General features: G+C 42.4%; 1 protein-coding gene across 1 annotated transcript in view; it reads left to right on the plus strand.

The window, feature by feature from the left end:
- The window catches only part of STIMATE (STIM activating enhancer), a 119,882-nt gene that overhangs the window by 65,614 nt on the left and 26,296 nt on the right, over nucleotides 1-27,972 (plus strand). The window contains 3 exon segments of the mRNA XM_007055597.4: nucleotides 4,076-4,124; nucleotides 10,381-10,476; nucleotides 15,075-15,196. Of these exon segments, the coding sequence (XP_007055659.3) occupies nucleotides 4,076-4,124; nucleotides 10,381-10,476; nucleotides 15,075-15,196 (267 nt within the window).

Here is a 27,972-nt window from a genome sequence, read left to right on the forward strand (position 1 = left end):
GGAGCTGATTCAACCCCGACCGCTGTTCCAGTAGCCCTGGGGCTGGCTGCTGGTCAGCTGTTCCGGTGGCCCCAGGGCTGACCGAGAAGAAGTTAGAGGTTCTGGAAAGTCACGGAATCCGTGACAGAATTGTAGCCTTACTTATTCATTCCTCAGAATTACAAAGCATACAGAGGAAAGGCTACAAATAACTGAGGCCTAATTGAATGGATCTTACCTATCCTTTTAGGACTAGATGCTAAGACCCTGCTTAAAGACTGCCTGCCTGCAGCTCCTATTTTTCTCCTAGTCTGTATGTCAGCCTTGTATCCCAGTGACCAGTTCCCTCTCCTTTTCTGCCAGGGGAACTATTTTAGCTGCTTAGGGTCTTTTATGATCTCAGCCTTGGCAAAACAAATCCTGTTAAATTTACTGGCACCTGAAAGTAGCATCTCGCGAATCTGAAGATGTATACCAGAGGCTGCCCTAAATGGGAGAACTGTGGGTTCCCCCCTCTATAGCCTCCTTTAATTTAACTCCTGGCATGTAGGCAGGTTAATATCAGATAACCTGAGAGGCATACAATATTTCTTTTTTTTTTTTAAACACCTCCCTCATTTTCCAGAAACCCAGTGCAAATCCCTGAAATTTGTGAATGAGTTATGCGAACAAACCTAACAAAGCAAAGTCATTTGTGTTTTAGTTCTAATTTAAATCCATAGCGTACCACTAAAAATACCCTAGTATAGTTTATTTTTAAAAAATGAAATGTGAAGTTTGTTTCCAATATTTCCATGCATTAGGGTTGTTTGATTCCTAGACTTTGACATGCAATAGCACTCTGGCTAGCCAGGATATTGATGGCATCTTCGCATAACCCTCTTGTATGTAAGTATTGCAATACATATGGTCTCCATGTGGGAGTCCTATTTGTGAGGTGAATTTTGCACTATGGTAGACTAAATCAAAATTCCCTTGCTTTATCTGAGACTTTACCCTTAATGTGTTAACTTGCTATTTTCTGCTTTATTAGCTAACAGAGTGACTGACTGACTCTCTAAATCTAACTAAAATGATCCATTATCTTCCTGTCACCTCCATTTCCTTCCCCACAGTGATCTCTCTAAGTAACAAGCTTGACTAATTCCTTCTATTCTCCTCCCACACCATCATTCACTGCTGCTGGGTGTGCTGTATCTACTCGGACATCTGTAGTATCTAGAACCAGTGGTTCTTGCAACAGAATTTTTGGTGGCCTCAAAGTGTGACCACCAACTCTTGCTGGTAGCCCTGCTGACCATTTTTCCTGAAATATTTAACTTCAGGAAAAACAAATAAATATGCACATACACACATCCAAATCTTTGTAATTTATTAAATCTTTTTGCAGACTCAATAATAAGAATACTGTACAGTTGTCTCTATTCTTTACGGGACCTAAACAGAATAGAAACACAAATAAGGTGCTCTGCATGTTCTTGTGTTTTTTGTTATTTGTTTGTTTTGCTTTTTTGGTTGCCTTTTTTAAAAGACTTGCTCACTAGTAAGTCTGCTGCTGTGAAAAGTGATATTAACAAACATACAAATATCACTTTTCACAGCAGCAGACTGACTTAGTCCTGGCAAGCCTGGGGACAAATCAAGCCTTGGATGGGAAGGTCGGTAGGGGGAAAATAGGAGACGGGGGCGGGGGGGGGAATGCATGATGGGGGGGGGAGGGGGAATGCATGATGGGCTGGTGGGGGCCAAGGGCGATGTGGGGAGGTGAGCCCCTCACCCGGGGGTTGGAGCTCTGTGGCCAGAGCCTGCTGCCCGCCACTCCAGGGCTGGAGCCCAACCCTACTGTCCCGAGGAAGGTGGGGAACTCACTAGCTGCTGGCTCCTCCAGCATTTGTGTCTCAGGGCAGGAGGGTCCAACCCCTGCTGGTGGCCCTGGGGGAGGGACCACTGCTTCCCCCTTCCCCCGCACCCCATCACTGCCCAGGAGGGTGAGGTTGCAAGAAATGCCCCTGGTGTACATATGCAGCCGTGGTGGCTGCATTTGAGAAACACTGATCTAGACACACATAATAAATTAGTAACTCAAGGTTACAGCAGAAGAGCACTTATTGATTGCATTACAAATTGTGCAAGGGGTGAACGATTTACCTTAGTGTTATTTTTGTAGGCTTATATAATTGGCATCACTCAATACTTGATTTTTTGTAAGTAGGAAGTAAATGGCACTAAAATGCTCTCTTTTGTGTAGGACTTGTCTGATGTGAAAGCACGTTTTGCTTTTTGCTTTAATTTTGAGTAACGCAAGCTACACAAAGATCATCAAAACTATCCAGCCATAAAAGTACACTTCGTCAAGCAAGGAGTAGACTGCCTTTGCCCTGTGAATTATATTAATTCTTATGCTTTCTGTTTCTAGTCCTTGTCAATTTAAACACTTTGTTCTGCACAGCTATGCTTTATACTGACATACATTGACTTATTTATTTCAAAGTAGCAAGGGCAGAGAAGTCAACTGCATTAAGTTTTGCGTTTTCCTGAACCAGCCAAGATACCTTAGATTAAGCATTATTATTTGCTGGATGAATGACCATTACTAAGGACCCCAGGATGATGAAAATAAGTGATATGGCTGTGAAAAAAGCTAATGCGGTCTTGGGATGCATCAGGCGAGGTATTTCCAGTAGAGATAAGGAGGTTTTAGTACCATTATACAAGGCATTGGTGAGACCTCATCTGGAATACTCTGTGCAGTTCTGGTCTCCCATGTTTAAGAAGGATGAATTCAAACTGGAACAGGTACAGAGAAGGGCTACTAGGATGATCCGAGGAATGGAAACCTGGCTTATGAAAGGAGACTCAAGGAGCTTGGCTTGTTTAGCCTAACCAAAAGAGGTTGAGTGGAGATATGATTGCTCTCTATAAGTATATCAGAGGAATAAATTCAGAGAGGGAGAGGAATTATTTAGCTCAGTACCAGTGTGGACAAAGAACAAATGGATATAAACTAGTCATCGGAAGTTTAGACTTGAAATTAGACGAAGGTTTCTAATCATCAGAGGAGTGAACTTTTGAAATAGCCTTCCAAGGGAAACAGTTGGGGCAAAAGACCTATCTGGCTTCAGATTAAACTCGATAAGTTTATGGAAGAGATGGTATGATGGGATCACATGATTTTGGCAATTAATTGAGCTTTAACTATTCATGGTAAATAGGCCCAATGGCTGTGATGGATGTTAGATGGGGTGGGATCTGAGTTACTACAGAGAATTCTTTCCTGGGTATCTGGCTGGTGAATCTTCCTCAGATGCTCAGGGTTCAGCTGATCACCATATTTGGGGTCGGGAAGGAATTTTCCTCCAGGGCAGATTGGAAGAGGCCCTGGAGGTTTTTTGCCTTCCTCTGGGGCATGGGTCACTTACTGGAGGATTCTCTTTTCCTTGAAGTCTTTAAACCATGGTTTGAGGACTTCAATAGCTCAGGACATAGGTGAGAGGTTTATCGCAGAGGTGGGTGGGTGAGATTCTGTGGACTGTGTTGTGCAGGAGGTCAGACTAGATGATCATAATGGTCCCTTCTGACCTTAATAAGCATGAATCTAAGTAATTGCACATGATAAAAATCTGTAATAGTTGATTATCAAAGTAGAGAAAACCTTGCAACTGAAAAAAGAAGTCGATTGCTTAGAACATAAGAATAGCCGTTCTGGATCAGACCAATGGTCTTTCTAGCCCATATCCTGTCGTCTTAGAGTGGACAGTTCCTGATGCTTCAAAGGAAATAAACAGAATAGGGCATTTATTGAGTGATCCATTCCCTGTCATCCAATCCCAGATTCTGGCAGTCAGATGTTTAGGACACCCAGCATATGAGGTTGCGTCCCTGACCATTTTGGATAATAGCCATTGATGTACCTATCCTCCATGAACCAATTGCTCTTTATGTGGCTGTCCCTAGGAGTTTGATATGTTGAAGCATGTTTCTGAATAAAGAACTTCAATACTATAAATTAATATTACACCTCCATATGCTGATCTACTTCTTAATTTTTTATTTTTGTTACATTGGGAATCACTGATTGTCTTCAATTTTCTTTCAGTAAAACGCTTCAGAGAACCAAAGCATGAAAGACGTCCTTGGAGGATATGGTAAGTCTTTAATAGCTCCTAGAATGTTTTTTATATCCTAGATGTTCAGCTCATGGAAAATGAAAGAATGATCACTTGCATATAATGTATAATATGTGAAAGCACTTTAATAGTCAGACTTAAGGGAATACATGAGGACTGATGGACACAAATCTGACATCAAGAATCATAACATTCAAAAACTGGTAGGAGAACACTTCAGCCTCTCTGGCCACTCAGTAAAAGATTTAAGGGTGGCAATTTTGCACAGAAAAGCTTCAAAAACAGAGTCCAACGAGAAACTGCTGAGCTTGAATTAATATGCAAACTTGATACCATTAACTTGATTTTGAATAGAGACTGGGAGTGGCTAGGTCATTACACATATTGAATCTATTTCCCTAAGTTAAGTATCCTCACACCTTCTTGTCAACTATCTAAATGGGCCATCTTGATTATCACTACAACAGTTTTTTTTCTCCTGCTGATAATAGCTCATCTTAACTAATTAGCCTCTCACAGTTTGTATGGCAACTTCCAACTTAACTGTACGTGTGTGTGTATATATTTATATATCTTCTTGCTATATGTTCCATTCTACGCATCCGGTGAAGTGGGCTGTAGCCCACAAAAGCTTATGCTCTAATAAATTTGTTAGTCTCTAAGGTGCCACAAGTATTCCAGTCATTATTTTACTGTACGTTTTTCCTGTTCATTCTGTCTTACTGCATACCCCTTTAGAAATCTTATTCTAAATGCTAAAGGATTCAAAAATATTTGTGTGAAAGCTTGAGGTATCCTTTTTAAAGTAGCTGTTTTACTCCCTTTTCTGTACACCAAACTAAATCTTCCTAAAATATGCCTGTGCAGATCCCTGGTTGAGGCTTTGGGATCCATGTATTTAATTGAAGGGCAGAATTTGGCCCATAATGTTGAAAAGCAGAATGTTTTGTCAGAGCTTTGTAAACTTGGACTCTTAGCTGATGTGCGGGTTCATATAAACACTATTCAGATTACCCCCAAAATGTCTTTTTCCTTTGTCATCTGTTTTTTCATTTATTGAAATGTCTAATATTTCTTAAAGAAAAGGCTTTAAAATGAAATTAAACCACAAAAATATCAGGAAAAATACTAAGTCATTCAAAGTAAATGGGGTCTTAAATTACAGGCCAAAATTTTCAAACTTAGATGCTAAAAAATTTGTTTAGGCACCTAAATAGAACTATTTTTAAAGGTACCTTTTTGTAATTGAAATCTAAATAAGTACCCTGGACCTGGCTTTTCAGTGGTACTGAGCAGAAACCACCTGCTGTTGAAAACAGCTAAGGTTACACCTTAACATTAGGTCCCAGATATTTTTTGGCACCCAAGCTTAAAAATGTGGCCCAACCATTCTGAATACATATACTACCTAGTTTTGTCTGGCATATGCTAAAAATGAAACTGTTTACACTATCTAAAATGAACATCAAGATTGGCCAATTTAGGGAACCTAGTTGATCTTCATGAAAGAAGTGACACTGGTTGAAAGTAATTCCTTGCTGCTTGTTGTTAGAGTAAATTTCTAGCTGCATTACATGTTAACTGGAATTCTCAGCTCTTGTGTGAGCAATCAGATTTAATTTGAAGACGTTAACATTATCTTGTGTAACTTCACTGTTTGGATCCAATGATCAACATGCAGCTATTCAGGAGCTGAAGTTGGTAATAAATTCTCTATTTTATATGCTATTTGTTTCATCATATGATCCTAGAGAACTGTTTTGTAGGAGTTTTAACTCATTATTTGGTTGCCTATGAAATACTGACTTAAAGCAAACTTCAGATGAGTTATGGTTGAAAGAAGCCAGTCTGGTCCTCTCCATCACCAGCATGGGAATAGTTTGACTTCAGTAAGTAACATATACCTGGTGGAACCTGCATCCAAAGGATCATGACTTCCCTTCTGAAAATGAATGTAGTGCATTCCTTATATATAATTTCCTCTTCTTATTTATCAGTCTTCATTGTGCAAAGGTCACCAGATACATTAGTATAGCTCCTTCAGCCTGCTTACGGCTTGAGGACAGAACTAGATCTGTCATTCACTGGCAGCAGGGGAATGTCGTATCCATTGAAGCTCCCTTCAGTTTTATCTGCCTCCACAGTGACAGGTGGCTCAGCCCGATATTCTGCTGCAGGGCTTTTCTAAGAGACATGTCAACTTTCTATTTAAAATTTCTGTATAATATTTTGGCTCAATAACTTGTCCATCTAGTTTCCAGCAGTGTCTTGGGGTTGCATTTGCCTTTGGAAAGACTGTCCTCTTAGTGCTGCTTCTTCTTGGGAGGCATTTGCAACAGCTGTTGTCTTTGCAGGCATCAGGAGATAAGTTAGGCCAAGGGAAAACCATTGGCAAAAGGAAAGATCTTGGCCTCCTGCTTCTTCTCTCTCCCTCCAATCAAGTGTCTCGTTGAGGAGGTTGGCCAGCTCTGTGGGAAGAATACAGTTCCCCCACAACCCAGTCTGGGCACAAAAGAAGCTAGGCTGGATTGGAGAGGCCAAAAGAGATGCACGGTATGTCTGCTCTGCAGCTGGGAGGTGTGATTGCATCTTGTGTAAGCATACCTGAGCTAGCTTCAATCTAGCTAGATTAAAGGTAGCTTGAACAACGATGGGAGTGTAGCCATGGAAGCTGGAGCAGCAGCGGGGCTAGCCTCCTGAGTACAAGGACTGGGTACATATCCAAGTGGCTAGCCTGTTCTGCTGCCCCTTAGCTTTGATCTAGATACATCAGTCTTGGGTGGGCCTGTACAAGCTGCAATATCATATCTTCATTGTAGTGTAAATGTACCCACAGGCACAGTCTCCACAGCCCAGGCAGGCTTGTCTCTGCCTCCATCCCGCAAGCAAGAAAGGAGGCAGGCAAGATTGGGAAAAAACTGGCTTGCAGGCAAAGTGACTATTCTCCCATATTGTCAGGGAAGTCAGTGTTTCTAAAGGGGGAAGATTTTTTGCCTGAACTATGGCCTCCTTACTGTACAGGCCCTTCCATTAAACACACTAAGTGCCCTCACATGCTTTCACAAGCAGTACTAACATGGGTGCGCAGTATTGCAAGTATGAACCCTCAACTAGAAATCCTATGACATAAGGGTGTCTTGCTGAAAAAGATAGCAGGACACATCTTTCATGTAGGTATATGGGGCCTTCATCAGTGAGATCAGATGCTCATGCAAATCAGTCCCTAGCTCTTGTTGCTACAATGGGAAACTTTATGGAAAGTTAAGGCTATTCAGAGTAATCAGAAAAGTAGGACTTACAATCCTGGCTTCTGCCAGACACTGTAGAAAGAATTCCCATTTTTACATCCCAGAGACAACTATTCCTTTCTGCATATGGATGTCACCGTTTTCAGCTTCAATCATTACCCCACAGGCAGCTTTCTTTTGCATATCGATGTCGCTGTTTTGTTTAACTTTGATCATTACCAATTCTTCTGGCTAGTGCTTCCAGTCTCTTCCAGGATCAATGTAGTATTAATACCAGCTTTAAGGAAGAAGAAAATTCAATTTTATTTCTGCCTGGACAGTTTTACTGATCAGGGCTTTGTACAGAGAGACCTGAAAAATCAGCACACTGTGATATTGTTCTTGGAGTACTTTGGATTCATGATAAAAACAAACATACAATGTCAGAGAAGTCAGTCATAGGCCTAGCCTTAGGGTGAATGCGGTCAGGTACAAGGTCTCTTTTCAACAGAGTATTAATAGAAGATGAAGATGGCCATAAAGGAAAAGTGGTGTCATGGAAGAAAATGCAGTTTTGTTGGAGCGTACTGGGAATGCTGATCTCATGCACAGACATGCATCAATGAACACACAAGACCTGTCCAGTAATTCCTGCAATCCCCTCTGCATTATCACATTGGCTGTGGAGATCAAGGTTCTATTGTATACTCTCTCCTCTCTCAGGAACAATGGAAAAGGTAGGAAGGTGCATAGGCCACAGGGCACTTCATTTCAGTTTCCAGATGCAAGGTCACCATTGTAAATCAGTTTGACCTGGTGACCACTTGGCAATCTGGAAACAGCAGTAGTCCTCTGTGGCCTCTTTGTGCACCATGTGAGATAGTGAGTGACCTCTCACAAAGCTTGGCAACGTCTTTCCTATGTGACTTCCCACCTGTTCTGCTGCTAGCCAAGATCATACAAAAGATGGAAGCGTCAAAGAAGTGGAAGTCATGTTTATAGTCTTCCTGGCTGAAGACTATGGCTTTGAGGCTGATTAACCAGTGTTCATTGGATCTTCTGATGTTTCTATCTCATAATGAAGCAAAGCTTGATCTCCCTTATGTTTGGTATCAGCTGAGGCTGATGTGGAATCAGGGTGCTATTGTTCTAGAAATTAGGAATTGCAATGAGCTTCAGCACTTTAAAATATTGTTTCCAGTGACCAATCCCAAACTTTAAAAGTCATTGAAAATCTAAAACTCTTTGCTTCCCACATACTAAAAATTAATCTGGAGTCTGAAATTTCCTAGTCGGGTGCCCCTCAGCAAGTAGTTTTCATTTTTAAAACACAAACTCTAGTTCCTAAACTTCCCAGCTGATGTGTGTGGTATTGTTGGTGCTGATGAGGTAGGTAACTTGCTGTTTTCTCAGTTCCTACATTCGACTCTCTGCATCTGGTGCTGAAGATGAGAGAATAGAAGCTAAGGGACAAGAAACCAGGAAGGGGACAAGAATACAGGGCAAGAACACTGTGTTGGTCTTTAAAAAGGAGAATTTTTTTGAATTAATGCAAAAAAGCCAGCAAAGGAAACAATAGACAATGAAAGAAAAGGAGAAAAATATTAAGTAACAAAGGAGAGAACAGAGCTCAATCCAGATGCACTGTTTTGATACATGTTTCCCATACTTAGTGATGTGAATAAAATGTGTACTGACCCCTCTAATTTTGTGCAGAAGAAAAGAGAATGTTCTTGATCTGGACTCACTGACAAAGTCTGTACCTAGTGTAAAGGACTCATATTTTTAAAACTTGCCATAGTGACGGGATCTTTTTTCTAAATTAGTTTGCTACTTGGCAGTAATATTTGATGTATAACTTGCATTGTAATTTAATTGAGATAAGGTGGATGAGGTAGTATCTTTTATTGAGCCAGCTTCTGTTGGTGGACGAGACAAGCTTTCGAGGAAGAAGAGCTCTGTGTAAGCTTGAAAGCTTGTCTATCACCAAAAGAAGTTGGTCCAATAAAAGATATTACTTCACCCACGTTCTCTCGCTATTAATGGCCAGTCTGTTTGATTTATTTGGAGGTGGTGGGGTGGGAGGAAAGTGCAGGTGTTAGAAGGCAGTTGAGCATGTTTTTATTTTCTGCTCCTACCTGTGCTGCTGACTCCTTGCTAGAGGAGGAGGAGAAAGTAACAGCAACACACACGTCCTGTACAAGTACTGTATAGAAACAAACACTGTCTTCATTGCAAAGCTTCTGGTTGGACTATATTTTTTTTAAAAAAAATAGGGAGCAAGAACTGCTGCTGAATGAAATGGTGAGCAAAAGAAGTTCCTTGTTCTTCAAGTTAACCTTTTCAGGAGGAAGAGCTCTGTGTAAACTCGAAAGGTTGGCACTCTCACCATCAGAAGTTGGTTCAATAAAAAAAAATATTACCTCACGCCATCTTGGCTCTCTAATATCCTGGGATCAACATGGCTACAACAATGGAAGATTATTGTGAAATTAATTGACATTCAGTATAGCCATTTACTTCCAGGCTAAAATATCACATCAGCTTTTTAATAAACTAGACTTTAGATGAAGGGAGCATTATCTAGCTGTTAAAGTGCAGAACTATGGCCAGGGTGATCTGAATTGTATTCCTCGCTCTGCCACAAACCTGCTATAAATTAGCATAAATAAAAAATAAAAAATATTTCTAGCAAGATTGTGCTATATTTGTTTATAAAATTCTATTAATCTCTTTACTGTTACTGTAATGCTATTCTGTAATCTACACAAAATACTAGCAGCCTCTCCCCACTGCTTAAAATATAACAGAAGGAGGTGATAGTGAAGTTTCAAATTATAAAGAACTTGATTATTCAGAACAAGTACATTACAAAGTACAAATTTAAAATTGCACTTTGTCAGAATGAATGTGTTTAAGACTTGGTTTGAAAAAGTCCATAATTAGTACTGGGCTCTGACTATTAGTATGAATTAGCAAGGTTCTACTATATTTTGATTGTTTAATGTAAGTACTTTTCAAAATCCAATCCTTTTTATTTTATACAGGTTTTTAGATACGTCCAAACAAGCCATAGGGATGTTGTTCATACACTTTGCAAATGTGTATTTATCAGACCTAACTGAAGAGGACCCTTGTTCACTGTGAGTGCTGTGAATTTGAGTAAACTACCCTTTAGGGAAATATCTTTTCTGAGATTCATTGACAATTTAATTGGGGGTTGATGGTTGGAAAAAGAATCTGAGGAACTTTATGAGGGGGTTTTGAAAGTTCACATTTTAAGAATAACTAATGGAGGATCAGAATTCTGGTATCGCTTCCTTGTCAGTGTGAACTGGGAATCATTGAGAGGCAATTGAGTGTCCTGACGCCTTGTATTGAGGGGAGAAAAGCACCTTGTATCTCCAAGGAAACATCACCCCCCCACACACACACCACCCCCTCCTCTCTTGCCAAATTAATGTATCATTAATAAGGATATGATTTAGTCATGGAGGTCACAGATTCGGTGACTTTAACAAACCTCTGTGACTTCTTCGGCTTCAGCCCCTGCAGCTGTGCCGTGGGCTGGATCATCAGTCCCTTTTTCCCCCCATCCCCTCGTATTTTTTAGTAAAATTCAGGGACAGGTTGTGGGCTTCTGTGAATTCTTGTTTATTGTCCACGACCTAGTCCCCGTGACTTTTACTAAAAATACTGACAAAATCTTAACTTCAATCATTAAAAACCACATCCTAACAGAAGGAAAGATTTTTAACACAAGGCTGTTGTTGGGGGAGGGAGGAGGCGGTCAAGGAAGTAGGGGATCCTAGAGAGCTAATAAAATCTACATATGGTTCCAATAAGTATCAGCATAAACACTCCAAAAATCTTACATTAATGCAGTCAAGCATGAATATTAAGTCAGAGTGTGTCTGAGGATATTTTATAATGGCTTTCCTGTCTGTTTTCTAAAATGCTTGTTTGCTAATGCAGTATTACTTTCACTGTTAATGCTGAAAAATGTTGCTCAGGATGTAGGAGGCTAATTCAGAAAACATTAATTTTGCAATCTCATGCTCTGAGCATTGTGACTATGCATATAAATTCCATTATGTTAATTCTGAAGATTTATGTCTTTGAGACAATTTTGAGCTCCTGAGTCTTTACCAGCAGCTACAGAAGGAAATGGAGGAGAGTTTGGAGTCTTTCTTGAAATTGTGCTCCTGCCCAACAGCTTACTCTTCTGGTAATGGGTGCTGTAAAACCACTTTTAACAGCATATAATTTTGGACCGGCATTTTACACTCTTGAGTCCCAGCTAGAGGGTTGGCTCCACACACTGCACCAAAGGACACTGCTTGCTTAGAAACTTCTGAGCTCATGTTCAGTGGGCTGTTCTCGGTTGATTTGAAATGGTGGCTCTACATAGCCAAATCAAGAAATTATTATTGGAAGGCCATTGTATTTTTATCTAATAATTACACAAGGTTTTAGCTTTAAAAAGTCTTATAAATAGACTAGTATTATGAAATAAACTTCAGTGTAATTGTAGCTCCTAATCTTGTGGGAATGCAAGAGGCAGAGCCAGAATCTCATCACATTAGGCTGTCCACCTAAACTGACAGGTTTCAGATATAACTTAGTTATACGAATTAACATAAGGCCAATGGCTTGTTCCTCCACCATTCACAGTACATTTTAAAGAGAGATGATTATTGAGATATCCCATGTTTACAATTCATGTATATGATAGGATCTTCTTTGACCTCTGAATGATCAGAATACAGCATAGACAGGGATTGTTGATTTACATTGTCGAGACCCTACTCATACATATATACAGGTTTCAGGAGTAGCAGCCGTGTTAGTCTGTATTCACAAAAAGAAAAGGAGTACTTCTGGCACCTTAGAGACTAACCAATTTATTTGAGCATAAGCTTTCGTGAGCTACAGCTCACTTCATCGGATGCATTCAGTGGAATCCGATGAAGTGAGCTGTAGCTCATGAAAGCTTATGCTCAAATAAATTGGTTAGTCTCTAAGGTGCCACAAGTACTCCTTTTCTTTTCACCTAAACTGAGTCATTTTTAACTTCTGGGAGTACAAAAAGACATCAAGAAACTAGTACTCAGAATTCAGGGAGCTGCAAGTTAAAAACCCTGAACAAACTTTATGGGCAGATTTTAAATACCTTAAGATAAGGAGGATTGTAATTTAAACACTTAATTAGAAAGGAGCAAGCAACTGCACTATAATATAGCCTACTAGATATTTTCCCAGTCTTTGGACTGCAGTGACCTCTTGTGGTCTTTGGAATAAAATGGTTTGTGTTAGCAATACTTGTGTTGCTTGTTGGATCCTCTGCTAAACACTTAAAAATTGATTATATGGTCCTCTTAATCATAATTTTGAAGCGGAGTTGTGTTAACATTTAAAAAAAATGATTATGGAAATACCAATTCTGCACAAAAAGCTGTGTGTGTAAGACGTGGGTGCAAAATGGCATGTTAACAGAAGTTTTGCTTTCTTTTTATATTCTTGCTGAGCCTCTTCTGAATCCCAAACTGGTGTTGAGGCTCAGAACTGTTCAGTTTGGGAGACCTACCATTTTATCCCTTTACACCCTATCTCCTCTTTCTAATAGTACTCATTTCACCACCACAGCCCTTTTCTTCCTATCACTAGAGCAGGGGTGGGCAAACTTTTTGGGCCGAGGGCCACATCTGGGTGCGGAAATTGTATGCAGGGCTGGGGCAGAGGGTTGGGGTGCAGGAGGGAGTGCAGGGTGTGGGAGGAGGTGCGGTGTACAGGAACAAGCTCAGGGTAAGGGATTGAGGGAGAGGAGGGATGTGGGTGTATGAAGGGGCTCAGGGAAGGGGTTTGGGGTGTGGAGGGCAGGAGGGGGCTCAGGGCAGGGGTGCAGGAGGTGTGCGGATGGGAGCTCAGGGCAGGGGTGCGGGGTATGGCGGGGGCCTCAGGGCAGGAAGCTAGGGGGCAGGGGGTGTGTGAGATGCAGGCAGGGGGCTCAGAGCAGGGAGTTGGGGGGCAGGGTGCAGGAGGGGTTCAGGCTCCGGCCCAGCGCCGCTTACCTAAAGTGGCTCCAGGGTGGCAGAGGTGTGCACCAGGGCAGGCTGCCTGCCTGCCTGCCCTCCTGCCCTGGCCCCACGTCACACCGCTCTGGGAAGCGGCCAGCACCATGTCCCTGCGCGGCCCCTGGGGGGGGCGCGGGCACAGGGCTCTGCGTGCTGCCCTTGCTGCACCTCCAGGTACCTCCCCTGAAGCTCCCATTGGCCATGGTTCCCCGTTCCCGGCCAATGGGAGCTGTGGGGGGTGGTGCCTGGAGGCAAGAGCAATGCATGGAGCCCTCTGCCTCTTCTCCCTCCCCTCCCATCCCCCAGGCCTCAGGGACGTGGTGCCAGCTGCTTCTGAGAGCAGCGCGGGGCCTGCAGCACCATGGGGGGCAATCCCGTGGGCCGGATCCAGAGCCCTGATGGGCCAGATCTGGCCCACGGACCGTAGTTTGCCCACCCCTGCACTAAAGAGTGCCAATAGCGTCCTCTGAGACACCCAGTTTTTCCTCCTGCAAATGTGCAAGTAAAACAGACAATGTTTGTCAACCCTTTCTACTTGGGCACACCATCCACATGGAAGCACGAATCCCAGGTAGCAGTACAAAGAGTTACCATCAAGACACCTGACCGGCTTCAAGTATTCATGTTAAAAATTTTCAACCCAGTGTGGCCTTTAAAAGAACAGTTTAATGTCATGTCACTGGTAGCACCTGAGCTGTTACCTTGTTCAACCAAGAGTGATTAGCAAATGAGATACATTGACTTACAAGATGTTCTGGTGACATTCTGGTGAAGATATAACTCATGATTCACTTAAATTCCATAATAATCCCTTTAGCTTTTGGTGTATACCATACAGCCAAAAGTTTCTTTTAAAACAACTTAACAGTAGAGTAGCAACTATATAACGATTGAAATAGTTATATATATATTAAAAAGAAAAGGGGGTTTAGACAGTCTTTCTGAAGATACGTACAATTACCATATTCAGAATGGTTATATACAGTAATTGACTTGGTGGAATTAAATCAGTCCAGTCTAACGTTTGGTGGAATTACTTTACGTTTGTATTCTATAGTTATTACACCATACATGTTTTGTATTCAGCACCGGGCTGTTCATAGCTGGGTCTATAAGTTTTTCAGTGGAAAAACTGATGGCTGCAGCATCTCACGTATGTAAGAGCTGTGCCTTCCTTTAACATCCACATGCAGCAAGTCCGTATTTTCCATGACTGGTAATGAGTTTGATTTTTTTTTCATTTTGAGCTGTTTTCCAAGCTATATAAGAAAACAAGATGTTTTTAAAATAAGATGTTGTTCTCTGGCTCCACTTACATGAAGTCTTTCCAAATAGTGAAATGAGAGGGGAAGATGAAGTTGTTTTAACTTGAGGACATAAAATGCAAATTGGAGTTTGTACACAGAAATACATGGAGCTTCATTTAACATTTAACTTGAGGGACAAACACTAGTAGTGGGGTAGTTATAAAACTGTTTAAAATCTCGGATAAGAAATGGGAGCAAATACATAACTGTTCAAGTTTTTAAAATCTCATAGTGATGCTGGCCTTTTAGAGAGGCAAGCAAATTTACCCTTTGTCAGTTGCAGTAATATGATGCCTGCTAACTCCAGGGGAAAAAAAACATGCTGATGGTTTTCTCTTCTGTACTTACACCCCCTTCCAGGTACCTTATAAACTTCTTGCTGGATGCCACCTTAGGGATGCTGCTAATCTACGCGGGTGTGCGCGCAGTCAGCAGCATTGTGGAATGGCAGCAATGGGAGTCCCTTCGCTTTGGTGAATATGGTAAATATTTCTATTCTTGCAACTAAATGAATTGAAGAGTAGAGTCTTGCAGTGACACTGCACTTGCTTTTAAAGATGGTCAGTTAAACATTATTACACAAATGGTTGTGTAATAGTCAAGTCTAACACTTGACTTGCATCCTGTGACAGACCCAGACTGGTTGGGTTCAGGAGTCTGATAGAAGGAAAACACACTGGATGAATAGTTTTCTGTTTCCTGAGTGACCAAGGCAGAGACTACTGCAGAGCAGTCAGGAAGGTGCTAGAAGCAATTAATTCAGGCAAACTCCATAAGACACCTGGAACCAATTAAGAACTGATTAGAAGCTATCAAAGGAAACAGGGTAATCAGATCACCTGAAGCCCGTTTAGAACCGTCTGGGACTAGTTTAAAAGGAAGCCCCTTCAGAGAGGCCAGCTGCTAGGAGCTGGGAGTAGGAAGGTGTGTTGTTGGAAGACTGGGAGAAAGAAGGTGTACAGTAAAAGACCCGGGAGAACAAGCGTGGTCAGGTGCCAAGGAGAGTGCTAGGAGGGGCCGTTTGGGGAAGTAGCCCAGGGAAGGACTATAGCTCTGGTAGTATAGGAAAACTACCTGTTTCTGCTGCCAATTAGGGTCCCTGGGCTGGAACCCGGAGAAGAGAGTGGGCGCGGGTTCCCCCCAGTGTCCACACACACAAACGCTCTCTGAGAAGGAAGACAGGGACTAAAGAGGGTTCTTATACCAAATCTGTTGACTGGCTAATGATGAAGTGACTCAGTAAACTGTAACCCACCCTTCTAGAGGGGAGGAGGCTACACTGAGGGTCACAGCAAGCCTCTGGGGCAACCACCTAGAAGCACAGAACCCACGAGGCAAGGCTGATGCTTTGGCACAACTGGTGTGAAAAGTAGGATTCTTGGTCGCAACACGGCGGGGGGGGGGGGGGGGGGGAAAGGTGCACTGGGGAGTTGGTTGGTTTTTTGTTGTTTTTTTTTTAAGGGTCAGTGTGCCCTCACCACAATGGAGGAATTGGTGAAAGCTCTGGTACAAGCCACAGCAGCCCAGCAGGAGGCTACGTGGATACAGGGATGGCAGTGCAGGAATCTACCCAATTACAACAAGAAACCAACCAGTTGTTAGTGAACCAAGCCGCCCAAGATCAAGTTCTCCTCTGAGAGATAGTGGACCAACTAAAGACCCTCTCCAACCAAACCCAAGGGCCCGGAGAGACACAAACTCCAAGGGCAGCAGGCTGTCTACCAGAAATGATGGCCAGGGATGACATCTCCTGTCTTTTGAAAGAATTGCTCAGCGTGAGGCGTGGCCACAGGACCAGTGGGCCCGTATTCTCACCTCTTTTCTGTGCAGAGAAGCCCGGAAGGCCTATTTTGATCTGCCTGCCGGGGATGCTACCCCGGCTGAGGACCGAGTTCCTGGCCTGATCAGGCATGATGGCAGCCATACGGGCCCAGAAGTTCCATGATTGGAAGTATCAGGAGAGCAAGCCACCAAGGTCTCAGCTGTTCGATCTGATGCACCTTGCTCGGAAGTGGCTACGGCCTAAGGCATGCAGCTCAGAGAAAGTTATGGAGACGTTGGTCATAGACCAATTTATGCGGAGACTACCGCAAGACCTTTGTACGTGGGTAGGCAAGCACAACCCGTCCACCTACGATGAAACAGTCGTGCTGGTAGAGAGACAATTGATGGCCAGGGAATTGACCCATCTACCTAGGGAAGGCCCCATACGAGGCAAGCGACTAACGCCAACCCCAAGGGTTCAGGTGACCAGGGACCCTTAGGTGGAAGAAGAGAGAGGCCGAAGACCAGATGGGACTCCAGGAGGATGGGAATGGATTGGGTGGGGGAAACCCCGAGGCTAAACCTCCTAATCCACGGGATAGGAGAAGCAATTATAGGTGTTACGGGTATGGAGAGCTGTGTTACGCATAGCAGCCCAGGGCCCCAACCTCGAAGAGCCCATGAGTGTAATCTCGTGGACTGGAGTGGCCCATGCTCCCTCCTCAACCTTGTGGGGGTCGCAGTCACCCCCCACAAATATACAAGGCCAGTAAAAGTGGATGGGGTAGAAACGGTGGTGCTCATAGATTCGGGAGCACTATCACCCTGATCTCAGGTAAACTAGTAAAGCTCAGCAAGTTAATGCAAGCTAAACATACAGGGGTAACGTGTCCATGGGACTGTTAGCTACTACCCCATCATACCAGTAAAGCTAGAAGTTCAGGGAAATGTCATGAGGTGAAAGTAGGGGTGGTCCCACACCTCCCCTGTCCTGTGCTCATCAGAAGAGATTTTTCCCAGGTTTGGAAACTTGGGATGGGTGGGAGGAAGAGGAGCTCCCCGAACTGAGGGAGGCCTCCACAGCAGAATGTTCTCCCCCAGTGTTCATGGAAGTATCCCAGGAACTATTCCCTGCCCACGGGGGAGGCCGGAAGACAAAAAGGGAAAGAAGGGCTGCCAAGGCCTTGGGTACCCGAATCCTGCTACAAGGACAAAGGGCCGCCTGTATAGACGAGCAGACTTGGGCTACTGAAAGGAAGGACCCCAAGACACAGGCAGGTTCAGAAACTGGTTCCAACCCCAACCCCACAGAACCGGCTAGAGGGTAGAAGAAGATCCCTCAGAGTTCCAGCTCATAAGTCCCAGGAGGGCAACTTTTGGACGGGACCAGTGGAGGACTCAAGGTATAAGAGTGCCAGGAAGGAGGTGGCCAAGATAGATGGGGTACCCGTAGCAGGAAAAACTCATACTTCATAATCAAGAAGGACCTCCTGTACTGGGTTGTGCGCATGCAGGACAAAAGGTACACCAGCTCCTAGTACCCTGAAAACACCAGAGGGCAATATTAAACCTTCCCCGCAGTCACCTTTTTGGAGGACACCTGGGGGTGGAGAAAACCCAGGTGCGAATCTTGCTCAGGTTCTTCTGGCCGAGGAGACATGAGGATGTCCGGCAGTACTACACCTCCTGTCCCGAATGTCAATTGCGCAGCCCTCCTCCACGTCTAAGAGCCCCTTTGGTACCCCTGTCGATCACTGAAGTTCCATTTGAGCGGATCGCCATGGATCTAGTGGGGCTGCTAGAGAAGATGACCCGAGGCCACCAGTATGTGCTTGTCATCCTAGACTGTGCAACCAGGTATCCAGAAGCTGTCCCCCTACGAAACACAGCCTCCAAGAGCAGTGCCAAAGAACTTGTGGAAATCTTCACCTGGGTAGGGCTACCAAAAGAAATCCTCACGGGACCAAGGAACACCATTCATGTCCAAGTTAATGAAGGACCTGTGTTTCCTGCTCCATGTCCAGACCCTGCGGACCTCGGTTTACCACCCACAAACCGATGGTCTGGTGGAAAGATTTAACCGGACCCTCAAGGCCTTGATAAAAAAAGGTGGTAAGCAAGGATGAGAAAGATTGGGACAACCTACTACCGTACCTCATGTTCGCCGTCCATGAGGTTCCCCAAGCTTCCACGGGATTCTCCCACTTTGAGCTATTGTATGGACGCCACCCCTGAGGCATGTTGGACATACTCAAGGAAACTCGGGAGGAGGAACCAAGTGAGGGGAAGAACGTAATAGAGCATGTGCTACAAATGAGGGACCGGATAGCCTGGGTCACTCCCATAGTGAGGGAGCACCTAGAAAAGGCCCAAGAGGCCCAGCAAGCTTACTACAACTGTCAAGCCAAAGTTTGGCAGTTTCAACCTGGCGACTGAGTAGTGGCACTAGTACCCATGGCAGAAAGTAAGCTATTGGCCCAGTGGAAAGGACCTACGAAATAGCTGAACCTGTGGGGGCCGGGGGGGGTTGTAAATTACAAGGTGCGACAACTGGGACATCGAAAACTAGAGCAAATATACCATGTGTACCTTCTGAAACCCTGGCATGCCTGAGAGGCATGTGCAGCTGTTCGAGAAGACCTGTACCCAGTGGACAAAATCCCTGAACAGGTGAGGGTGTGTCCCAATTTAACGCCAGTCGAGAAGAAGGAGGTATTTGAGATGATCATCCAGATGTATTCTCGACAAAGCCAGGTCGCACAAACGAGACATATCACCACATCGTCACAAACCCTGGGGCCAGAGTAACAATGAGGCCCTACCAGGTACCAGCAGCCAAAAGGAAGGAAATAAAAGCAGAAGTAAAACAAACACTGGAGATGGGGATCATCAAAGAATCCCACAGTCAGTGGTCCAGCCCAAGAGTGGTGTTGCCCAAACCTGATGGCACCACAAGGTTCTGCAACAACTTCTGCCGATTGACTGAGATATCCCAGTTTGATGTATAACCCATACCTCGCATAGACAAACTAGTGGACCGTCTGGGTAATGCCTGGTATTTGATGACCCTAGACTTGACAAAAGGGTACTGGCAGATTCCCCTAGCCGAAGATGCAAAGGAAAAGATGGCGTTCTCTACACCAGAGGGTCTTTTCCAATACACTGTCCTTCCTTTTGGACTACATGGGGCCCCAGCTACGTTTCAGTGCCTCATGGACAAGCTATTGTGCCCCCATGCCAGGTATGCTGCAGCCTACCTGGATGATGTGGTTATTCATACCCCAGACTGGGAAACCCACTTGAAGGTGGGGGCGGTCCTTGATACCTTCAGGTGAGCTGGCCTTATGGCAAACCCTGTCAAGTGCGCCATAGCGTTCACGGAGGCCAAATATGTTGGCTATGTGGTAGGAAAAGGTCTGGTAAAACCCCAGCTGAATAAGTTAGAGGCCATCCAAAATTGGCCCCAGTCAAGTCATAAGAAGCAGGTCCTAACATTCCTAGTGGTGGTCGGGTATTACTGGCGTTTCATCCCCCATTTTGCCACAAAGGGCAAGTCCCCTAACGGACTTAGTGAAGGCCTGTGGCCCTGATCCAGTCAGATGGTCGGATGCAGCAGAGAGGGCATTCGCAGACCTACGGACTACCCTGTGCAGTAACCCTGTCTTGATAGCCCTGGATTTCACCATGGAATTCATCCTACAAACAGATGTATCCGAGGTGGGGCGAGAGGCCGTCCTCTCGCAGATGGTCAGGGAGGAGGAGCACCTAATACTCTACCTCAGCAGGAAACTCCTTCCGAGGGAACAAAAATATGTAGTGGTTGAGAGGGAGTGCCTCACTGTTAAATGGGCCATGGAAGCATAACGTTATTACCTGCTTGGGTGTAGATTTGTCCTTGTAACTGACCAGGCCCCACTTCAATGGATGCAGTGAAACAAGGAGAAGAACTCCAGGGTAACCAGGTGGTTCTTGTCCCTCCAACCTTTCGTGTTCCACGTGCAACATAGAGCAAGGAGCCGCCATGGCAATGCCGATGGTTTGTCACGTGTGCACTTTATGTTGTCCCAAGCCTCCCAGCCCCTTGCTGTTGAGCAGGGGGGAGGGATATGTGACAGACCCAGACCAGTTAGGTGCAGGAGTCTGGTAGAAGGAAACACACTGGATGAATAGTTTTCTGTTTCATGAGTGACCAGGGCAGAGGCTACCCCAGAGCAGTCAGGAAGGTGCTAGAAGCAATTAAGTCAGGCAGACTCCATAAGACACCTGGAACCAATCAAGAACTGATTAGGAGCAATCAAAAGAAACAGACTAATCAGATCACCTGAAGCCCGTTTAAAACCATCTGGGACTAGTGTAAAAGGAAGTCCTTCAGAGAGGCCGGCTGCTAGGAGCTGAGAGTAGGAAGATGTGGGAAAGCTGGGAGAAAAAAAGGTGCGCAGTGAAAGACCCAGGAGAAGAAGCGTGGTCAGGGTACCAAGGAGAGTGCTAGGAGGGGGCTGTTTTGGGAAGTAGCCCAGGAAGGGCTATAGCTCTGGTAGTATAGGAAAACTACCTGTTTCTGCTGCCAATTCGGGTCCCTGGGCTGGAACCCAGAGAAGAGGGTGGGCCCGGGTTGCCCCCAGACCCGCTCCCCCCCCCCCCCCCACGCGCGCGCGCACACACACACACAGGGATTAAAGAGGGTTCTTACACCAAACTCGTTGACTGGTTGACGATGGTGGCTCAGTAAGCTGTAGCCCTTGCCTCTAGGCGGGGAGAGAGGCTACATTGAGGGGCACAACAAACCTCTGAGGCAAACCCTAAGCACCTAGAAGCCCAGTACCTCCCGAGGCAAGGCCGGTGCTTTGCCACAATCCCTTTACAGTTTTTTAATTGGTTGCTATACCTAGGGTATTACAAGGGAACACCTAATAAACAACTTTTTCCTTATTTAAAAAAACTTAAAACTCAGTTAGCATGGCATACAATACAAATGGAAGCCTGTCTGCAAGGTATTACCCTTTTTGTAAAATATAAAGAAAACTTACTAGACAAAAAAAAATAGCTAGTCTTCTTCCAAAATATCCAACACAGTTTTGATTTTACAAGATCATTTTGTGTAGGTTGCAGTCAAAGATCAATTGAACTTGAAGCCTTAACTAAGCCACCCACATTTAAAGATCAAGGATTGGGAATCTTCTAGCCAAGTTTCAGAGCTAACAGTACAGATGCTTTACAATAATGTAGAAAAGAATTATGCATGGTTGAATACATAATTTTTAATTAAATTAAATTCTCTGTGCTTTAACACAGAATAACAACTTTTGGAAAAGTACTGTAACTACCATATGATTTTTTTAAAAAACAGGTGATTAATGAAAAGGAGCACAAAAAATTAAATGACCTTGTGAAATACAAGTGTCAGGAGACTTATGAATTTTATGACTAACTCCAAACAAAGGGTTTTCTAGTGGTAAATCCTAACGTCAGATGTTTATAATAGAAATGCTGCCAAGCTCACAGCACAGTGGGACAACATAGTGGTTCTGCAATAAACCCATTCTTAGATTGAGTTGATCTGTGTCCTTTAGGCTTCCTGTAATGGTGGTTCACGCTCTCAAGTCCCTAGATACTTTGAAGCATTGGTCTTAATTGACTTCTCAGTGCAGTTATACTTGAAATTTTATTACATATGGAGTATTTCTAGACACAACTATTTAGTACTAAAGAAAACTTGCAATTCAGTTACATATTCACACTGTAAATCATACCCTATTTTGCCTATTTAAAATTCCAGAAAGGCCCTTTATTTTAATATGCAACACATTTTTTCTTGTATTTTGGACATGCATATACCACATGGCAAATCTTCACAAAAGAGAACCTGTGCCATTGAAATAAGCCTCACCTTAGGTTTTGATGTTGAAGGAAGGAAATTTTTTCTACCTAAGTACTTGTATCTAACTTGGGAAACCCAGCTCACCTCTGTAACCCCAGTGACATTACTGGGATTGTGTTGATGTAACAGAAGTTAGAACTCCATCCTCCAAAGTTTAGTAGTAATCCCTCTTAGGACTTAACACCTTAAATATCTACTAGCCAGCGTTTCTTGTTTGTGAATATTTCCAGAAATTAGTCAGTATGTTGATATACATGGGTATATCAACATTCTCTCCATTCATACACCCACTTTTCAGGTATGCATATCACTGAACTAGCTCCATACTTTCTATTGAAAACAAGAATACCCAATTGAGTTGTGGTTGTTAGGCATCTGATTTTTGTCAGAAACACCTTTGTTCAGTTGTACTCTCCACCTTAAGTTTTAACTGAACTGCTTTTGTGTCCTAGAAGAATACACTCCATGATGAACTCACATTTCTGCTGAAAAGTAAGCAACTTAGGCGGTCACCTAGACCTGAGTAGGATCAAAAGTTTCAGTCCTTTGGGTTGAGCTCATGGCCTCTTAAGTCAAGGCCTTTCTGCCCACATAGTCACTGATAACTATAGTCTCTCTTAAGGGGACACACTCACTTATTTTTCAAACTGAAATATCATTGTTGACCTACTAATGTTACAAATAACTAAGCTTACTGTAGTTCAAAGAATTGGGGAGAGAGAAATCTCTCTCTACTTTCTGCATCTGATAGTACTTGCTATATATTCATTTTCACTATTTTCCCTTGTGTAGTCAGTCAGTTTCTCCTATTTCAAAACAAAGACTTTTTTTAAAATCGGAAACTATTATTCAAAACCATAAAAGTTGGTGGGGAGAATTCCTCAAACTACTTTTAACTCATTTTGTAAATTCTGTACATTTCAAGTTAGCGTATCCCTTTCAAAGAACAATTTTTACTTCATCATTTTTAGGCATCTATAGCCATGTTCCTCAGATCAGGATAACTAACTAACCATCATTTTATCTGTCCCATTGTGGAACCAGGACCATTTCAGTATATCGTTGTCATTCACATTTAATTTCATTTAGGAAAACTAAGAGTGCTTCTCGTCAAATTCATTTGTCAGGCAGTTCTTCTCCAACTGGGTACCTATAACTGATGCCTGCAATAATCTGATTATCTTTTAGTTCAGGTAGCTCTTAAAAGAAGTTTCTGATGACTTTCTGTGTTTAAGCTTTTGCATCTTTTTATTCATGTGCATCTCATCTGTTTTCTTGCCCTGTGATTCCGAATGTTGCAAGTTGACAATCATTTTTTCCAGATCCTCTGAATTTAGTTTGTCTTTTGTACTAAGCTATCATAAGTGCCATTACAAAAAAATTGTACTGTAAACAACTATTTCTGTTGATATGGTGGAAACATTCTGTATGTAGTTAACTAGTTGTTACACCTGAAAAATTATTATTGTTGTGCAAATAAGATTTGATTCCTTTAACTCAGCTAGTCATTGTATGCTTGGATATTTTTGTCCATAATGAAGGTAGAGTGATGTTCCCACCGAACATTTTGGTGACATTTTAGAAAATGTTTTTAATCTTAATGACAAAGCATTTGGTCTACAATTTGTGGTCTTAATGTGGAAGAAACGTAAAACCTCTCTAAAAGGATAAATCACGTCTGTTTAAAAAAAAACTGATTACATAAATATGAACTAAACTGCACTCAGTAGTTAGTGTCATGTATTTTTAATGTTCAAAGGTAAATTTAAGAAATTTGAACGTATATTTTTCACACACACAAGCTTATTGGGGGTCTCAGATTTTCCTACTAAAAATCCTCTAAGGGAGACCTAGAACTGTGAGCAAGAACCTCGATATTTTACTGAAAGATTTCTCTGGAGGTAGGCAAAGGAACTTCTTTCCTCTGAAGAGGATGTTTTCATCTTGATTGCAAGTATAAATAAAAACCAGGGCTCTCTTCTCTGCCTGAACTGACTAATGACACTGTCCTGTGCTGTTTGTATTTCTAGAAACTATATAATCATTCTCATGTTAGTTCTTGCTATGAGATCATCTCCTTTCTTAGCCCTGTTACTTGATCCCTCGTGATTCGTTACTTGAGATGTCCCACAGAAATAGCACTCCTACTGCTTTTATTAACAGTCTGTCTTTATATGGAGGATAGTTTTAAGAAAGGACTGATAACAGAATTTTTTATGTTCAGAAGTGGCTACTGTTTATACAGCAGATTAGATGTGTATGGTGCTTTATAAATAAAACTGCATGACTATGCCCCAAGAATAGTTACTCATTGTAGTTTTTCAATCTTAACATTCTCTGTGTTTTCAAATACAGTAAGTTAGAAGTCAAGCTTTTAATATGAAATAAATGTAAAGCACAAAACCATTTAGAATTCATTTGAGCATAAAAGGGCGGGAGAAACAGCTGAAATTCACACTGAGAAGAACCTATTCCTGTATCTCAAGTACCAAAATGTTCTCCCCATCCTTGTGATGTTACACTTCTTAAATTGCTCTGAATAGACAACAGATGTCTAGAATAACTTAGTAAAAATGACCATGTTTCTAACTTAAATCTTATCCTGTTGTCTCTGCTTGCTTTAACTTCTTAGCCTGCAAAGCACTCCAGTGCGTTCAGTAAATCAAACTATAATTTGATTTACTCTAGTTATAATTTGTGGTGTTCAGAGTATGTTGATGTTACAGGTAGCTACCACTTCTGTTAAAATGTGTTGGTTTATTTAAGGAGATCTTCCTAATTTAATGTGTACACCATTGATTGTAAGGTAGTTTTTTTCCTTTCTCTTCTGTGGAGTTGCATGACATAGGTTTTGTAATGTTGTCAAATCCCTGAAGCAAACCAGTTCTCTCTCTCTGCAATCGGTTTGTGTTCTTTTATTCTCTCCACAAGCAAATTAAATTGAACTTATCCTAACCCTTATAGATAAATACTGAATTTGCTTGTTGCTCATTGTTCTTGAGATGTGTGACTTGGTAATAGTGTGTTGCAGGATAGCAGTGAGATGCACTGCCAGAGATGGGTAGGGAGTTTGCGATTAGTCTGCTTTTTGTTATTTCTCTTACTAGCATTGTTAATAACCCTTCACTTTCATAAGCATCAAATTAATTGTTTTAATGATTAAAAGGAAATGTGGCCCCATATCATATGGTAATGTTCTACTCCTTCCCATGACTGAGAATTCTACAAAGGCATAGTTGTCTGTATTGGGAGGAGCCTTGCATTGTAAAGAGCCACACTTCTAGCTCGGTAATTAGTGGTAGCATTGTTACTCAGATGTTATCAATTCAAACTATGTACCTACGACCAAAAAATCAGACACGTAGAACTGAAGGGCCCTTGATAGATCTAGCCAGTCCCCTGCACTCTAATCAGGACTAAGTAATAATTAGACCATTCCTGAGAGGTGTTTGTCTAATCTGTTCTTAAAATTCTCCAATATCGGAGATTCCACAACTTTCCTAGGTAATTTATACCAGTGCTTAACTACCCTGACAGGAAGTTTTTCCTAATGTCCAACCCAAGCCTCCCTTGCTGCAATTTAAGCGCATTGATTCTTGTTCTATCCTCAGAGGCTGAGAACAATTTTTCACCCTCCTCCTTGTAACAACCTTTTATGCACTGTACTTGAAACACAAAGATAATGTTAAGATTGAAAAACTTTCCATATTTTAAACCTCAGATCCTACCTCATTTTATATGTTAATGTTAAACAGCAGTCTATTTTGCTCATACACAGATACATTGTATATCTAGGGCATCCCAAGTATCCTGCCTAGCACACTAGATGATTTATAATCTTTATAAAACTACAGTGAAAGTTAGGGCCAATGTTCAAAGACTAAGACTCTCTCTCCACATAATCCTCAAAATCTTCATTCACTCCACACATCTGCTTATCCCACTCCCCAGAAATAGCCTGCAGGGAACAGATGGATATGACCTGACAGTCAACAGAATTCACCAATAAAGGAAGCAGATTACTCAGTGCAGGGACCCTTCCAGTTAAACCAAAGGGTAATGTGTTCATTTTAGTTGATTTCAAATGCTATTGCCAGGTGGGGAAGTGCAGATTTCCCACAGTCTCATAAATATACCTTGAATAGGAGGGGTGAGAGAACAGAACCCTATGATACGCTACATGAAACAGCCTGGAGTAGATGAGCACTTACCTAACACTACCATCTGGAGCCTATCCTTGTGAATAGAGCCATTGCAAGAGTGACTTGCCCATGGCGGTGTCTGCAGCCACGTCAATACCTCAGTCAAGATTACTCAAGGCCACTGATCAACCTAAAAGAATGAGTATGTGCACTTTATTTTCATTCATCAGCAGGAGACTCAACCAGAGAAACTGTGCAGTATCTGTTCCATACCTACATCTAAAAGCAGGTGAACAGAATCAAAAAAAATCTGAGGACTCAAAATATTGCCACAGTTGTGACACCACCTTCTCTAGAATCTTCACCAAAAAAAGAACATTACCATAGGGTCTCCACTCAGCAAGATTATCAACAATAAGAGAGTGCCATCAGACCTCGATTTTTCTAGTTTAACACTGAACTGTATTTTATATACCAGTCTAGGTATTAGCCAGGACTTGTTCTTTCCCCTAGCTCTGAAAGCAATGCCATTATTGTGGTTTTCTCATCTAAACGGCACAAATGCAAGTGTTTTATTCAGACAATGGAAATATTACTCTCTCTAAATGTATCCATTTGTTCCTAGCCCTGGAGCCTCCAGAAATAAGAGTGAGATCATCATAAAATAGGTTTATGCTTTTCTCCTAGTCTGCCTCGTAGCAGGTCATGATTATTTTAACTTAAAGAAAAGGAGTACTTGTGGCACATTAGAGACTAATAATTGGTTAGTCTCTAAGGTGCCACAAGTACTCCTTTTCTTTTTGTGAATACAGACTACACGGCTGCTACTCTGAAACTTATTTTAACTTGAATCTTTAAGGATCTATCTCTTGTGGGGAATGGGAAGAAAAGCTGGTTTCTCTCCATTCTAGTTCAGTGCGGTTTCTGTGAGCTCTCATCTACCTTGATGGTCACTAAATCTGATTCATTTCAGATGCTCTTAGTGGAAAAGCAGTAGATATGAAAAGTCATCTCTTGGATATATGAGCATTGTATTTTATAATTTTCTTTTATACAAGTGGTTTCCTTGCTATTGATAAACTGTCAGATACTGTCCACAAATTCAGTTTTCTGTTTTCAAGCTTTCCAAGAAATGTTTGACTACATGTCGTTGTTTAGGACTTAGGTGTTTATATTGGTTTTTTTCAGATGATGTTGTACACTATCTGTATTAGTCTATAATAATTAGTAGTAAATCTGGCTCTGCTTCTTTCAGGCAGCAAGAATTTTACTGGCTTCATAGCTTATTTTGCATACTTCTTTACATTAATACAGAATATTTAAATTCTGAGGGCCTGCAAGATGTTTTTAGGGTCCAAATAAATTAATATTGTCACAGGTCTTGAAAAATGCTAAGAATTCTAGAGCTCCATACTTAGTGTGTTTTTTAAACCACTTTTCTGGGTTGACTTTTAATTTGAGTTCTTTCCTCATC

The sequence above is a fragment of the Chelonia mydas genome, chromosome 7 (assembly GCF_015237465.2).
Source record: "Chelonia mydas isolate rCheMyd1 chromosome 7, rCheMyd1.pri.v2, whole genome shotgun sequence".
Taxonomy (NCBI): domain Eukaryota; kingdom Metazoa; phylum Chordata; order Testudines; family Cheloniidae; genus Chelonia; species Chelonia mydas.